At 36.0% G+C, this 14,448-nt stretch overlaps 1 protein-coding gene across 1 annotated transcript in view; it reads left to right on the top strand.

The window, feature by feature from the left end:
- Positions 1-14,448, top strand: part of LOC311086676 (structural maintenance of chromosomes protein 6) — a 41,315-nt gene that overhangs the window by 367 nt on the left and 26,500 nt on the right. Inside the window, exons 2-11 of the mRNA XM_084119676.1 lie at positions 2,828-2,965; positions 3,143-3,260; positions 6,427-6,532; positions 6,618-6,754; positions 9,223-9,284; positions 9,379-9,459; positions 9,549-9,650; positions 9,792-9,911; positions 10,530-10,628; positions 12,410-12,556. Coding sequence (XP_083975802.1) covers positions 2,837-2,965; positions 3,143-3,260; positions 6,427-6,532; positions 6,618-6,754; positions 9,223-9,284; positions 9,379-9,459; positions 9,549-9,650; positions 9,792-9,911; positions 10,530-10,628; positions 12,410-12,556 — 1,101 coding nt within the window. The 5' untranslated portion in view covers positions 2,828-2,836. The remainder of the gene's footprint in view (positions 1-2,827; positions 2,966-3,142; positions 3,261-6,426; positions 6,533-6,617; positions 6,755-9,222; positions 9,285-9,378; positions 9,460-9,548; positions 9,651-9,791; positions 9,912-10,529; positions 10,629-12,409; positions 12,557-14,448) is intronic.

The following is a 14,448-nucleotide window of genomic DNA, read 5'->3' as shown; positions in this document are numbered from 1 at the left end:
CAAGTTTCGTTTTCATGTTTTGATTTAATTTGACTTTACGTTACATTTCATTGTCAGTTAAAAGTGTCTGTTAGTATAATTCATGTATTATATGTGTGGGATTGTGTTACTCTTTATCTGATCATCCGTGATTCAACCACCTTCCGTACGAAAGAGGAGAATGGTTTTCTGTGGTGCACACAGTGATGGCATCAGTTATGTCACATTTCCTTTAGTGGTTTTACCGTCTTGATTTCTGTGCTCGTGATTAATCTGGTCTTTGTATGGCCAGAACCGCTCAATGACAAATCAAAACTAGCCCAAAACCAGCTTAATGTCCAATCAAAGCTAGACCAATACCAAAACATGCCACAGTCCATGTTATGCATTTTCAGCTTTCCTTATTTGTCGCCCTACTGTGTAATGCAATAACTGCATTAAACATCTTTAAACTGCACTACACATACACTATTTTACCTGTAAATTTGCCATGTTGTAATCAGAACTTCTACAAATGATATCCATCCTACATGTTCTGACTTGCCTGTTGGTCAAAGATTCTTAAAAGGATATAGCCTAGTTCACCCAAACCCATGAGACTTTTGTTCATCTTCGGAACCCAAGTGAAGATCTTTTTAATGAAATCCTAGAGCTTTCTGTCCCTCCATCAGCCATGTTTCCATCCACCTGTTTTTAGGTGAATTTTGGGATATTGCATAATAAAATGCTGGGTGGAAACGCCAAGATGCGAATAAAGTCTAAAAATCTGCCTATAAAACTTATGCGCTTATTTGAATGATAAATGATAATACATAAGTTTATGTATTATAAATATCAAATATAAAGAAAAAGGAGTGACAGGCCATTTAGGCCAAAGTAGGGGTGTGTGAAGATGAAAATCTTTATTATTTTATCTTTGTTATTAAAAACAAGAACAAAGATTCACATTACAAATACAATATATAATACAAATTAAATAAACAAATATTTCACAGTAGGTGTATATAACAGTAGTATTCAAGTAAGAAATTGAATAAACAAATGTAAAAATAAAACACTACTAGGGGTGGGCGGTATGACCAAAATTCGGTTTCACGGTATGACTAATTTTATTTCACGGTAACGATATATTTCACGATATAGTTATTTATAGTTGTAGTTGTTCTCGAAAAATCGACAAAAAGGGCTTTGTATAATAAATAAACCCAAATACTTTAGAAATGAAAAGTACTTCACTTTGTTTGAGTTTTCTTTTTCTTTTATTTGGTAAATTATTTCTTTGGTAAACTATTTTTAATAGCTAAATATAGTAAACAAAACACTCTCATCAACTTTTAGATGAACTGCCCCCAACTTATTGATATTAAATACAACTCATAGGTGCAATTCAACTTTAAATAAAGTGTTGCTGAATAATTTTTCAATCTCATGTTATTGCTTTACTTCATAAATCAGTTTATAATATCTGAATATTTTATATTGAACTATTCTATTCATAATAAATGAGTTACTTCCTTTTAATTTGGTAGGATATTAGTAAATACTAGTTATGTTTAAAAAAAATTAAAACATTTTTGCCATGTCTGCTTTTAAAGGGCTTGTTTTGTTCTTTTTGTGATATCTGGCAACCCGTCACCTAAAGCTTTAATCAAGAGATGTTCAGAAGCGTCAAGTTCATAAGTGACTCATAAGTTCATAAGAACAGCAGTATGAAAACCGACCAGCAGCTACTGTTAGTGTTGACTAAGTAAGTTAGTGTAAATTATACACACCTTGTAACTGCGTCATTATTTTACATAGCTCGGTGAACACCGACACACCGCGCTCCCTCTCAGTGCATGTGCACGCGCGCGTCTTTTGCATCAGTAAAATGCGATCTTCAATGAAAATCGGTTAATTTGAGTGACAAGTTGTAATCACGCATTGAATCGAAGCAAGATTTTATCAGCTGTTTTAGTGGCCAATTGTTTGGAGTTAGAAATATATAACTCGCGCTGCATATTTAGTAATTTTGGCTCAGATACAGGATTAACATGTTATACATTTGCTTTAACAAGCAGATTGTTCATTACCACGGCAACCGCTCTCGTGTCATACTGAATGCGAGTTTCATGTTTAAAAAGTAACTATACATAAGCGACAGAAAGATGATAACTATACATTATTTAAGGTTATTTCTATTCGTTACGATATTGATATATGAACTGTTGTTGTCAAGTAGCTTCATGCTTTCCCCGTTGCGATCGTGCACTCCTCTAAACTGTAGCCTACGGGTGCCGCACTGCTCTAGTTGACTGCTGCGCCTTTCCCCCAAAAAAATATCACGTTAACAACAACCCTTTAGAAAACGTAATTCCTTTGTGGATCCTCTTGATCTGCTTTCTCCATGTTTCTTTGACAAATCTCAGTGTCTCAGTCTCTCGCACGCTGCATGTGAGTTAACCACGCCCACTTATTTACATGTTGCGGTATCACGGAATGAAAAAATCTGTTACGGTTGACATTTTCTACCGCGGTAACGATATTTGGTGTTCCCAAACACCAGCATCCAAACGCAAGATAACGTCATTAAAGTTATTTATGATGGAGGAAAAACAGCCATTTTTATTACAGATATTTTGCCCCAAATTCCCAGGAAGTGACGATATTGTTCTCTTGAACACGTGGGATGGAAACAAATTCTTCACAAATGTTTTATGGGATATTCCTATTTTTGCACACAAGTTAAATTTGTAACTTTAGATGGAAACAAAGCTACTGAAAGTCTATTCACACAAAACTCTGATGCATGATATGGGAGTATATGACTGTGTGTTTATTGTGAATGATAAATGCTTGATGTGTGTAGAGGGAGAGCATGTCGAAGAGGAAGGGCAGTAATTCAAGGCAAACGCCTGACAAGAGAAGCCGGTTTTCTATACCCGAGGAGGAGGACGAGGAAACGGGCAACTTCAGTTCAGGAGATGGCACAAATTCATCACAGAGTGTAAGACATTCACAGCATACAACAAGTGTATTATCTGATATTCTTTTGACCTGTAAAATACCCTACTTGTACTTTATTGTCCTAATAAGAGAATGTTTGCTAGTGGCTGTACTCTTATTGTAAGTATGCACATTGTGCATAGACTTTGCTTACACATGTGCGTATGTATGTTTTCAGGCCACAGGTGAGGTGGGCATCATAGAGAGTATCTCTCTAAAGAACTTCATGTGTCATTCGTTGCTTGGTCCCTTTACGTTTGGTCCAAACGTCAACTTTGTCGTAGGAAACAATGGAAGTAAGTTGTTCTTCATGTTTCTTTTTTTGAATGGCATTAAAGGGGTAGTTCACCCCATAAAACTTTCAATCATCTTTGAAACACAAATGAAGATATTTTTAATGAAACCCTCCATTGAAAGTCTATTCACCCAAAACTCTTGATGCTTCAAAATGTTTCTAAAGAGATCGTAAAACTAATCCAATTGAAGTGGTTTAATCCAAGTCTTCTGAAGAGACCCAATTGCTTTATATGATGTACAGGTTTAATTTTGGCTTTTATACACGCATAAACATTGATCATCTAACATACATAGAGCACGTCAAATAAGGTAAACAGAAGCTTAGCCGTACTTGCTTGATGTGTGAGAACAAATCTCACTGGTTCTTGTGAAAGCTCAAATGTGGTGGAGTGACATGCAAGAATGAACGTTTGGGTGAATAGACTTTCAATAGAAGGACAGAAATCACTCAGATATCATTAAAAGATCTTCATTTGTTATAAATATAAAATATAAATATGCACATATAAATGATGACAGATTCATTTATTCTGTTGGTTGTAACCGTAACAGTGTGAAAAAAACCAAGCCACATTTTAGCTGAAATGTAGCCTCTAGTTAGTGAACATTCAAGCAAAAACGCAGTGTAACTAAAATATGGTTCAGGTTCCTTTATTTTATACCCATAGGTAAATTAGGTTTCAGGGAACAAATTCATGCTGTTTCTCATACATATCATTGACAATACTAGGGCTGCATGATATTGAAGAAAATTGCGATATGCCATAACTCATTAAATAATGCGATACAATAATGCTTAAAGTGTGTAAAATAAACTTAAATTATCTTTCAAATATATTTAAAATTATATAACCTACATGCATGTGCCACATTCTTTTTGTGACCAGAAAACATCCCTACAACTTCTGAAAGTGAACAGCAGTGTTTTACTGTAGCATAAGAAGTGTTATTTTAACATCAGCGTAAACCACAGGGTTCAGGGTTTCAGGTAGGCCTACATTAGGGTTATTTAACAATAGAAACTAAATAATCAAATGTAAAAATAAAAAGCACTGCTTAGTTTTTACTGTATGAATTAAATATATACTGATTCTTATTAAAGCTACAAAAGTTATTTAGCCAAGAGCAGTGAGTGATTTTCTCTTTGTCTTTTGTTCATGACCCCAGTTATTGCATGCCGTTGCGATATGCATATCGCGATATATACATTTGCGATATTTCGATAATTTCGATATATTGTGCAGCCCTAGACAATACATAAGACAACACTATAAAAACAACACTAACCACTAAAACATTATAATAAACCCACTACTTCATCTTATTACTACTTGTATGATTAATCACTACAGGGACAAAGCTGTTCTTATACCTTTTTGTTGTACACTAAACCACCGATTAAACGGAAGGTGCTGGAACTCAATACAGGGGATGATGCCTGTCACTTGAAATTGAAACACCTATTCACTGTACCTGTAAGTAGCGACTCCCCAATCAACCTACTGGACCATTTCACAATTTGGTTAAAAGAGTTCAGGCTCTTCAAAGATAAATTCCCATACCAGGACACCAAAGAAAAGAACAAAATTGATTCGTTAAAAGCATGATAAAAAAGAATCAACAGTGTTTTGTCAAGTGTAATTAAAATGAATTAAAAATGAATCTCACCCTCAAGTTGTTCTAAACCTGTATAAGTATAAGATATTTTGAAGAATGTTGCTGATCAAACAGTTGATGGTTCCCATTGACTTCCATAGTATAAAAAAAACTATGGAAGTCAATGGGGTCCAGAAACTGTTTGATTAGCAACATTCTTTGAAATATCTTCTTTTGAGTTCCACAGAACAAAGAAATTCATACAGGTTTAAAAAAACTTGAGGGTGAGTAAGTGATAACAGAATTTTTATTTCGAGATAAAATGGGGACACCACAGTCCAGACCACTAGAGGGCCACAGACCCCTGGTTGAGGAACACAGCAGCTCTTTAAGTGTGAAATGTGGCTCTCAGGAATGTTTCTTGCATTAATTATAAGAGCTCTCTAGTTTGAACCTTAATCAGCTGACAGCTTTTTGAAATAAACTAGTGCTGTCAATCGATAAAAAAAATGAACTAGATTAATTAATTTTTTTCTGATTAATCACAATTTAAAAAACACTTTTTACAGTTTTTATATATTTTTTTATACATTTTATAATGTAATCATTTCACAGTAAATCTCCAAATTAATGTAGAGACAACATAAAGACAGTATATTTTAAATAGGCTACTTGTTTAATGGCATCTTTTTATGAATGAAGGCCAGTATCACTGATACTAATAAAGCTACTAATGCCTCATGAAAATGAATTTTTTCGCCCAATTTTAAACATTTATTATAGCCATTCAACAATACAGTGAAATTGAAAGCTATAATTTTTTTTAACATTCATTAGGCTTCAAAAAATATAACAACTTTTAATTTAAGTGAACTTCAAACAATCCTCACCTAAACCCATAATAAATGCCTAACAGGTAGGACATATACTGAAATTGAATACTTTAAGACCAGCCTCTGCTGCACATGACACACGTCTCATTCTCTCACAACTCTTTACGTTCATTTAAGACTTTATTTAACTAATTTAAGACTGCTCTTATGAGGATACTCGACAAAACATTTTGGCATAATTGTGTGTGTTATTGTTCGTTCAAGCGCAAAAGAGAACTCGTTTCTGGCACGCTGTCTGTGCGCACGATACTGGCACATGTCTTTCTGTGCGTCGTGCGTGTGTGACACATAGACAGGACATTCACAGACAGTGCATTCTCTTTTGTCTTGTCGCGCTTTAAAGGTTTAAAAGCATTTGCATGAAGAAGAGCGTGATCATATAATATAACACTAGCCAAAGGATGACATAAAAAAACAGATGCTACGTTAATTGCGTTAAAGTTGACTGCCATAAAATGAATATTTGTAATGGCTGGTAAGGGACGAATTTAAAATCTTTAGATTAGCTTACTACAGTTTTACCAAATGTGAAGAGAGATTACATAATCATAGATTTTTAAATAAACCTATCAAAGGTAATAATAAGAAAACAACCTATTATGAGTTTTGTGAAAGCTTGTTTTACATTGTCTATGCTGGAAAGTGTTTAATGGCTTCATGTGTATTTGTGTGTTAGGTGGGAAAAGTGCAGTGCTGACGGCTCTGATTGTGGCCCTGGGCGGTAAAGCTCAAACCACCAACAGAGGCTCCTCACTCAAAGGATTTGTTAAGGAAGGAGAAAGGTACAGCTCTCATATACTGCTTTTTCTGCATGTTGTCACAGTCTGTTTATAGTCTCTCACGCTGTTTTGTGTCTTTAATGTTCAGCTCTGCAGACGTCTCCATCACTCTGAGAAACAGGGGTCGTGATGCGTATAAGCCAGAAGTTTTTGGCGAATCCATCATCGTAGATCTTCGTATCTCCAGCGAGGGACTGCGGACTTATAAGCTAAGAAGTAAAACAGGTATACTTACAATTACAAAACCATTTTACCTTTGGGCACTCACTTACTTTGGGTAGTTTATTCTAGGGCTGTGAGATAACGTTAATTTAGGACTAATTTCAGAGGAATTCATTCTTCAAGAGGCAAATTTTTTCAGCAAATATTGATTTGTCTGGTTAATAGTGATTGATTAATCATGTAACAAATACAATTGAAAGTGGTAATCAGTTGATATAAGTCCTTAAACAGGTTTAAACCTGGGATAAGTAGTGCTGAAATCAAAATAAAACCAAAATTGCCATTATGGCTTAGTGTAATTATCATGAGTCTGTATTTTCAGCATGTTGTCTGTTGTCCTTTTTTCATAAATTTTAGATCAAACAGCGCTGACGTGGAAACCAGGTGAAACATTGTGCTGTGAACTAAGAAGTTAGGCTTTTCAGTCCACAAATCAGAAACATTCACCATGGATTTAATATATTTGCGCTAACTGTAACCATGGTATTATGGCAGAATTAGTCAAATGTTTTTTACATTATTCATTTCAGGGTTCGTACAACCTTTTGAGAGTGACATTTGTGCACTTTTCAAGGACTTTCAAGTGCTTTACACTTTTTCCAGCATTTCAAAGCTCTAAATATAATCCAGTCTAAATGTTATTTTTTAATGTGATGACCAAAAACATTATTTGTTCATCTATCAAAGATTGTCCCCATTTGTAAAACTAAAAGTTTAAAGATGTAGGAAAACTAACACTTGCCAAACAAACGTTTTTATTTAAAGGCACACTATGCAAGATTTGTACCTTAATATAACAGCTTCGAAATCATTTAGATGGTAAACGAACTCGTAGTGGGTGTATCATTCCGATAGCAAAGCGGCAAAATCAGCAATGCAAGTTTGAGAGGTGGCGCCCCGACAAATCTCGCGAGAATCACGACTTGCTTTACGGCACAACGTCACATACATCAACAACATATGAAGCAGCCTCTATGGAAGACACTAACACGCATTTCAGACGTGAATCATGGCAGAGTCGACGAAGAAAGCGCGGTCTGAAGAGTGCGCGCTCTGCTTGAGTGTTATTTACGCTCTGCTTGAGTGTTATTTACGACTGTAACGTTAAATACAAGTACTCCACAGCGACTCTAGAGGTCGCTGTTTGAGAAAAACGGAAACTGCATAGTGTGCCTTTAAAAATTAAAAAAGTAAGAAATTACCACTATAACCAGTAGATGGTGGCAGAGGAGCACTTATTAGCCATTTCCACTCCCTAAAATAGTGTTTTTCCCCACGCTTTGCTTTTAAATTGATGTTTAGATATTGTGAATTCCCTATTATGAGAAATCTAATCGTCAAGAAATCAATTTTTGTCAAGGTTTGACACTTTTTGTACTAAACTATGAAGTAGGAACAGTCACGAAGTCGCATAAAAAAAACTTCTTCAAATTGCGAAGAAATACACAGAAAGTAAGTAAAGAGTGCTCCTTTTATAATCAATGAAGATGTCGGTCAGTTCAGTATGATTCTATAGAAGAACAATGGTACATTTAATTAGAGTAGAATATAAAAAATTTCCCTATAAAACTTAGGTTGTTGTTAAAAGTTAATTTTATCTGCATCTCAACTGAAGCTTAGTGCTTTACTGTTCAAATGTGCATTTTCAAGAAATAAACATGTAACAGTTTTATATGCAGTTACTAATAATATTATTTTTATGATTAAATTGCCTTTTTGATTAACAATCCCCCTTAGTGCAACCAAATCAGGTTCTGGCGCCACCATCTGTAGAACCTAGTGCTCATTGTTCTCAAATGTTAGTCTGGAGCCCTGTGTTGATTTATATAATTACAACATTTTTGGTCAGATTGTGTAGCCCTACAAGCAAGCACAGCAAACCTGAAGCTTTTTATTTTTGAAGGAATTTTATTTTTAAAAAGCGTTCATCTCAGAATCAAAATCTCAGTATGATTATTTTTTTTCTCCAAACGATGGAGCCCTGAACTTTTAACGTCTGTGCTGTCGTGACAAAGGCAAGTGAAGATTTGCTGAAGCGCTCGTAATTAAAGCCAGAATCTAATTCTTTCCTGATGTGTAATCGACAGCCAGTCGAGTTAGATGTGCACATATGCACAACATATGTGACATCTGTGGTGCTCCACTGGTTTAGATTGGTTTTGACAATTGCAGTGCTACGTTGGTACTTCATATTTAATCATACCAAATTCAATAGTTTCTTGCTTAGTAATTCACTGCAGAAACCACATTGTGGTTGGTTGGTATGAACCATGTTTATACTCTTTGTTGTAGACTGTTTCATATTTATTTTACCTTGCACAGTTTTATTCATGGGTTTTGTGGGAAAGGGCATGTCACACAACCTGTATGTGTTTGCATCTGCCCGATTTGCTTAGGTTCTACCACATGACAGATAAATCAGCACAGAAGTCTGACTATTTGATTTATTATGTGCCTCCCTTTATAATTAGGTCACCTAGTGTCGTCCAAAAAGGAAGAACTGATCTTCATTTTGGATCACTTTAACATCCAGGTATTGCTCAAGATCTTCTCAGTTTTCAAAATGCTTGCTCAAAACTATTTAAGGAATCTGTTTTGATGAATCTGTTTGGTTCTTCCGTCCTCAGGTGGACAATCCGGTCTCTATCCTTACCCAGGAAATGAGTAAACACTTTCTCCACTCCAAAGGAGAGGGGGACAAATACAAAGTGAGTCTTAATGGTTGTGTGTACGTGTGAATTTGCTTCCCTTAAGACAAATGCAAACTTGAAATTTGTATTGCTCTTTTTTGTTGTAGTTTTTCATGAAAGCCACTCAGCTTGATCAGATGAAGGAAGATTACAGTTACATCATGAAGACCAAGACCATGACCCATAATACAGTGGAGAAACACAGGGAGGTGAGTGCTAAAATAATCACACTTTTCTATGCCTTGGGTGGAGCAGCTTTGGAAAACAATATGTGATTTGGATTGCTAAACTAGTTGTTCTTTGAGACGACTGCATAGTTTATTTCTGACACACCCTTTTCTCTCACGTAGACTCTGCAAGAACTAAAGAGAAAGTACCACGAGAAAGAAGAGCGCTATAAAAACCTGGCTTCACTCGATGAAATGCAGCAGAAGTTGGATGAGCTGAAGAATCAGATGGCCTGGGCTCTGGTCAGGAATCACCGCCAGCACAACATGAGCTCTGACTGCATGGATCTAATCAAAATTCCAAATTCCGAACCAGATTTGATCGATTTATTAATCGTATTATATTTGGAGTGGCTTTGTCATTTTTTTACGGTGTAAAGAGTTTTTTGTACTTTTAACATCCTATTTCAATTAAGTTGCACACAACAACAAAACATACAGCCTGATCAGTGTAGTCTGATTCACAAATTAATTTGAAAGAAAACCATAACCGCAAGTTTCAACACACTATTAACACAACTCAACCAGGCCTCGCCCCTTTATTTTGCATATGCCTTGGGTAGGAATTATTGAATTGAGAAATATTGTGACATGCACATTCTCAGAAGAAAACTCAAGACTTCCAATTGAGGCATTTCAGGGAGTTCAGAAACAGTGCGCACTGATACAGAGAATAACTCCCTTTGGAGTGACTTTGTGCTTTGCAGAACTTTTTCATCCTCAAACAGCAACATTACACACTAAAGAAAGTTGAAAATGTTAAAAGCTCTTTAAATATCTCATATTACTGAAGATTGTGAGTTGCTTTTGCTGTCATTGTCATTGTCATCTCATACTGAAATGTATGTCTGTGCACATCAGGTGGCAGAGATGGAACAGGAGGTGAAGCCCATGAGAGAACGAATCGCAACTGAAGAGAAATCCACCGTCAAATATGACAAGAAAGTGGAAGAGTGGGAGGTGATTGAATATTATCTGCAGTTCCTGTGGTCCAGTATCCTCTAGTGTCATGTAGCTAGACATTTGACTACAGGATACAATCTGGTCCAGATTTCAGCTTTTAAGTAGGCGTTTTTTGGCTAGAATGAGAATGACGTGTAAAGCCATCTCTTACAATTTTTGTTTTCACAATTAAGGGTCGGTTTTTTCTGAATTACATTATTCCACAATACAGATTCAGAGGTAAAAAAATCTTTACATTGACAAAGCATTGGTAACATTAAGTTGAAGACGTTTACACACAATAAAAATAAAAGTTTGATAAAATAACAGTGAGAAGGAAAAATATAGTACACAATGATTTGGTTTGTTATTCAGTTTTGTTATTCCCATTCAAATGTGGGAGTTTGTTCTTGCCTGACATATAGATTGTATGTAGCCCATCTCTTTTCAGCGCTGCGCTCATTGTGTTCTGTCTTCAGGTTTGTATTTCCACAGGGTTTATGAATGAACCGCTCGTTTAAAAAAAAAAAAATGTATGCATAATTACAAGCAACTAATCCTGAACCATACTCATAATTATAGTATTATGCATGTTGATATAGCAAGTTGTAATTCGTATATCGTAATTGATTAGTGTTATTCAGTACTTATTTGTATTATTACTGTATTCAGGGCACCTTAAAATAAAGTGTAACCAAATGGAATGTAAGTAATAGCACAACAGTCGCATGGTTGTATTGAAAATACCTCAAATTTCTGGAAATGATTTTAAAAGAAATTGCTACAAAGTGCATCAAACACAAAAGTCTGTAAAACATTCAAAATTTGATGCTGCTAACCATTGAGTTCTTCCTCAGAAGTGCTTAAAAGCAAAGTTAACCCAAAAATCTAAATTCTGTCATTTACTCACCCTCAAGTTGTTCCAAACCTGTATGAGTTTCTTCATGTATGAGATATTTTAAAGAATGTCAGTAACCAGACAGTTGATGGTTCCCATTGACTTCCACAGTAGGAAAAAAATACTATGGAAGTTAATGGGAGTCCATCAACTGTCTGGTTACTGACATTCTTTAAAATATCTTCTTTTGTGTTCAGCAGAAGAAAGAAACTCATACAGGTTTGGTACAACTTGAGGGTGAGTAAATGCTGACACAATGTTTCGGTGAACTTTCCCTTTAAAGCCGGCCAATCAGATTGAAACAGCCTGTTTTGCCTTTTCTTTCCATCTAGTTTTACTATGATTAGTTTGTTGACACAACGCCTCTGAAGAAAGCACAGGCACATTTTTCTATCGGGCTGCAAATTTATAAACACAATGATGACATGACTTCTGTTTTTTTTCCCGGCCCATTAACATTTAAAGATCACAATCAGGTTTGGCAGACCAAGATTTCCTTATTCTTATTGTGTTTTGATAACAATGAGAAACACTCAGAAACCCAAATGACAAAACACAGTTATTAATGCTCCTGTAACATGCATAAATTTTTTTCATAATGACATAGAGTAAGAGACCATTTGTAACAGGAGGCCATTACTACCAGAATATGCTCTTGGGCACAGTACATCAGGCCTGCAACCTCATTGATATTCCAGTTGCGTTCATACTGTCATCTTTTAGCAACCCTGGGCTCCAGCCTCAAAGCTTTCATTCTGCCATTGTTACAGAGCTCTGTTGAGTTGTACACAACCAGCAGCCCTAATAGTTCTTTCATTGTGAAGAAAATGCTAATTCAAATCGAATTATGTTTGACTGATAGTAATGTGCGGTGTCTATTTTGGGTTTTGTTTGTTTGTAGGGGAAAGTTCAGGAGGCCAACAGGATATTCCAGCAGTTGCAGGATCAGCTGGAGGGTGTGACGGAGCGGATGCAGCAGCTGCAGCCACAGTGTGCTGAACTGAAGAGCCGAGCACAGGAGCGCAACCGAGATCTCAAAGCAGCCGAGGTGCAAAATCAAACTCTCAAAATCTCACAAACATGCATGCACAGCACAATAGGTTGGAAACTCTAGCCTTGTTCAGACTGTTAGTCCAGGTCTGATTTTTGTGCATATACGATTGGAATCGGATCATATTTAGCAAGCAGGCGTGAAATACGATTTTTACAAATCATTGAAATCCTATTCAAATCACACTTCTGGAAATCCATTTCAGTCTGACCGCTCTGATCTTATTTCACATAGCTTTGCTTTTTTTTTGTCTCTTTTTTTTTTTTTTTTACCAAGTGAAACCTAAACATGAAGGACTTTGTTGGAAACATGCTGAAAGTCGCTGCAGAAACAAGGTTGTATTGTTGCTGCGAAGTGCAGGTTGAGTGGAAAATAACAATATACTGATAGTCGGCCTGGTCTACACACGATTAAGCGATGCGAATGTACAATGCGATGACTCTCTTGAATCAAAACAATAGATCCCTGTGGAGCTATTCACACTGGGTATTTTTTTCTGACTAGTTTTCTGATTATTTTCCCTGTCGCCCTGTGATAAAATGGGCCGTCCAATTAGATTTGAGCTTTAGATCACGTGCATGGAGCAGTTGCTGTTGCACAAATAGAAATAGAAAACCAGTGTAAACACAGAATAAAAGTACTCCGGAAGAGAGAAGAGAATAGATGTTGAGTTCTTGTTATCGTTGGTGCCTGTGACAGAGAACTTTTTGAGGTTCTCACACATTCAATTGCATCTGCTCCAGTTTATTTGAGTTCACATGGCTTCTCTTCTTCCCATCAACTTCCAGTGGTGATCTTAGTTGAAAAGTGTGCACATCTGGAGAAATATTGATTTAATAGGAGACGTAACACAAGAGAGGGAGGGAAAAACACATACAGAAGCAAAGCAACAAACACGCATAAAACGTAACAGTCTCACATGTTTACTTCATATTTATTTTTTACAGAATATAATTTCTATTCATTTTGCGACCTGTTTTCTTCCAGGTGCCAGTGTGTTATGAGTCAGAGAGTGCTCATTCAGTCTAGATCTGTCAATCATATTATGTGATCATAACTTCTTTCCCTTCTGGATGACGACGTCCTGTATTCTTCCTCGTTCTGAGTTCCATACATAAACAACTGAGAGAAACGTTTCTACAGATGAAACATGAAGCAAAATAGACTTGTGATTACAACGATGTAAAATGTTCTGTATGTGGGTCGGGTATTTTTATAGCAAAGGATGTTTACATTAGAAATGCTTAGAAGGTGTAGCGTTCAGTCCATTATAAAACACCAAAAATAATGCATGTCTGCCCATTATATAGAATTCAACTTTATTTCAAGACTCAAGGTCCATTAGAAAAGAAATGTATTATAGACAATACAAAATATTTAAAAGAGACATTTATACCAATATTTTCTCATAGTATCAAAATCCACTTTAGATCGCAATCGGAAGTTATTACAAGCACCCGATGGTTTAAAGTGGGTTTTGAGCAAAAACAGTAATCTTATAAATTGTGTGTAGCTTGATGCTAATTGTAGGTCTAATGCACCTGTTACTTAGCTGATTATATTGTATGATGTATTTATTTAAATAATTATTGTAAGGTCTTGTAAGCATTATAGATAGTTTGTGTTGCTGGTGTAGTAACAACATTTATTTATCTCAATTCAGTGTTGTATGTTGTGCAGCAGATGAGCTTAAAGCCATGTGGAAAAACCTACAAGATACATACACAAGAAAAAAAGGCATTCTTGGTCAGAGCCAACTATTGTGCAGGCGTGAATTAGCCGAAGGCGAACAGTCGTTTCACGTTCGATGTGAAAGCACCATTTGTCTATGATTTGCTTCACTTTATCACGTCACACTCTGTGTGTGAAGGCCTTAAAGCAGCGCATGC

Source organism: Abramis brama (genome assembly GCF_963993115.1).
Source record: "Abramis brama genome assembly, chromosome: 7".
NCBI classification, from domain to species: Eukaryota; Metazoa; Chordata; class Actinopteri; order Cypriniformes; family Leuciscidae; genus Abramis; species Abramis brama.
Note: the sequence above shows the minus strand (reverse complement) of the source record. Positions and strands in the feature narration are given on the sequence as shown.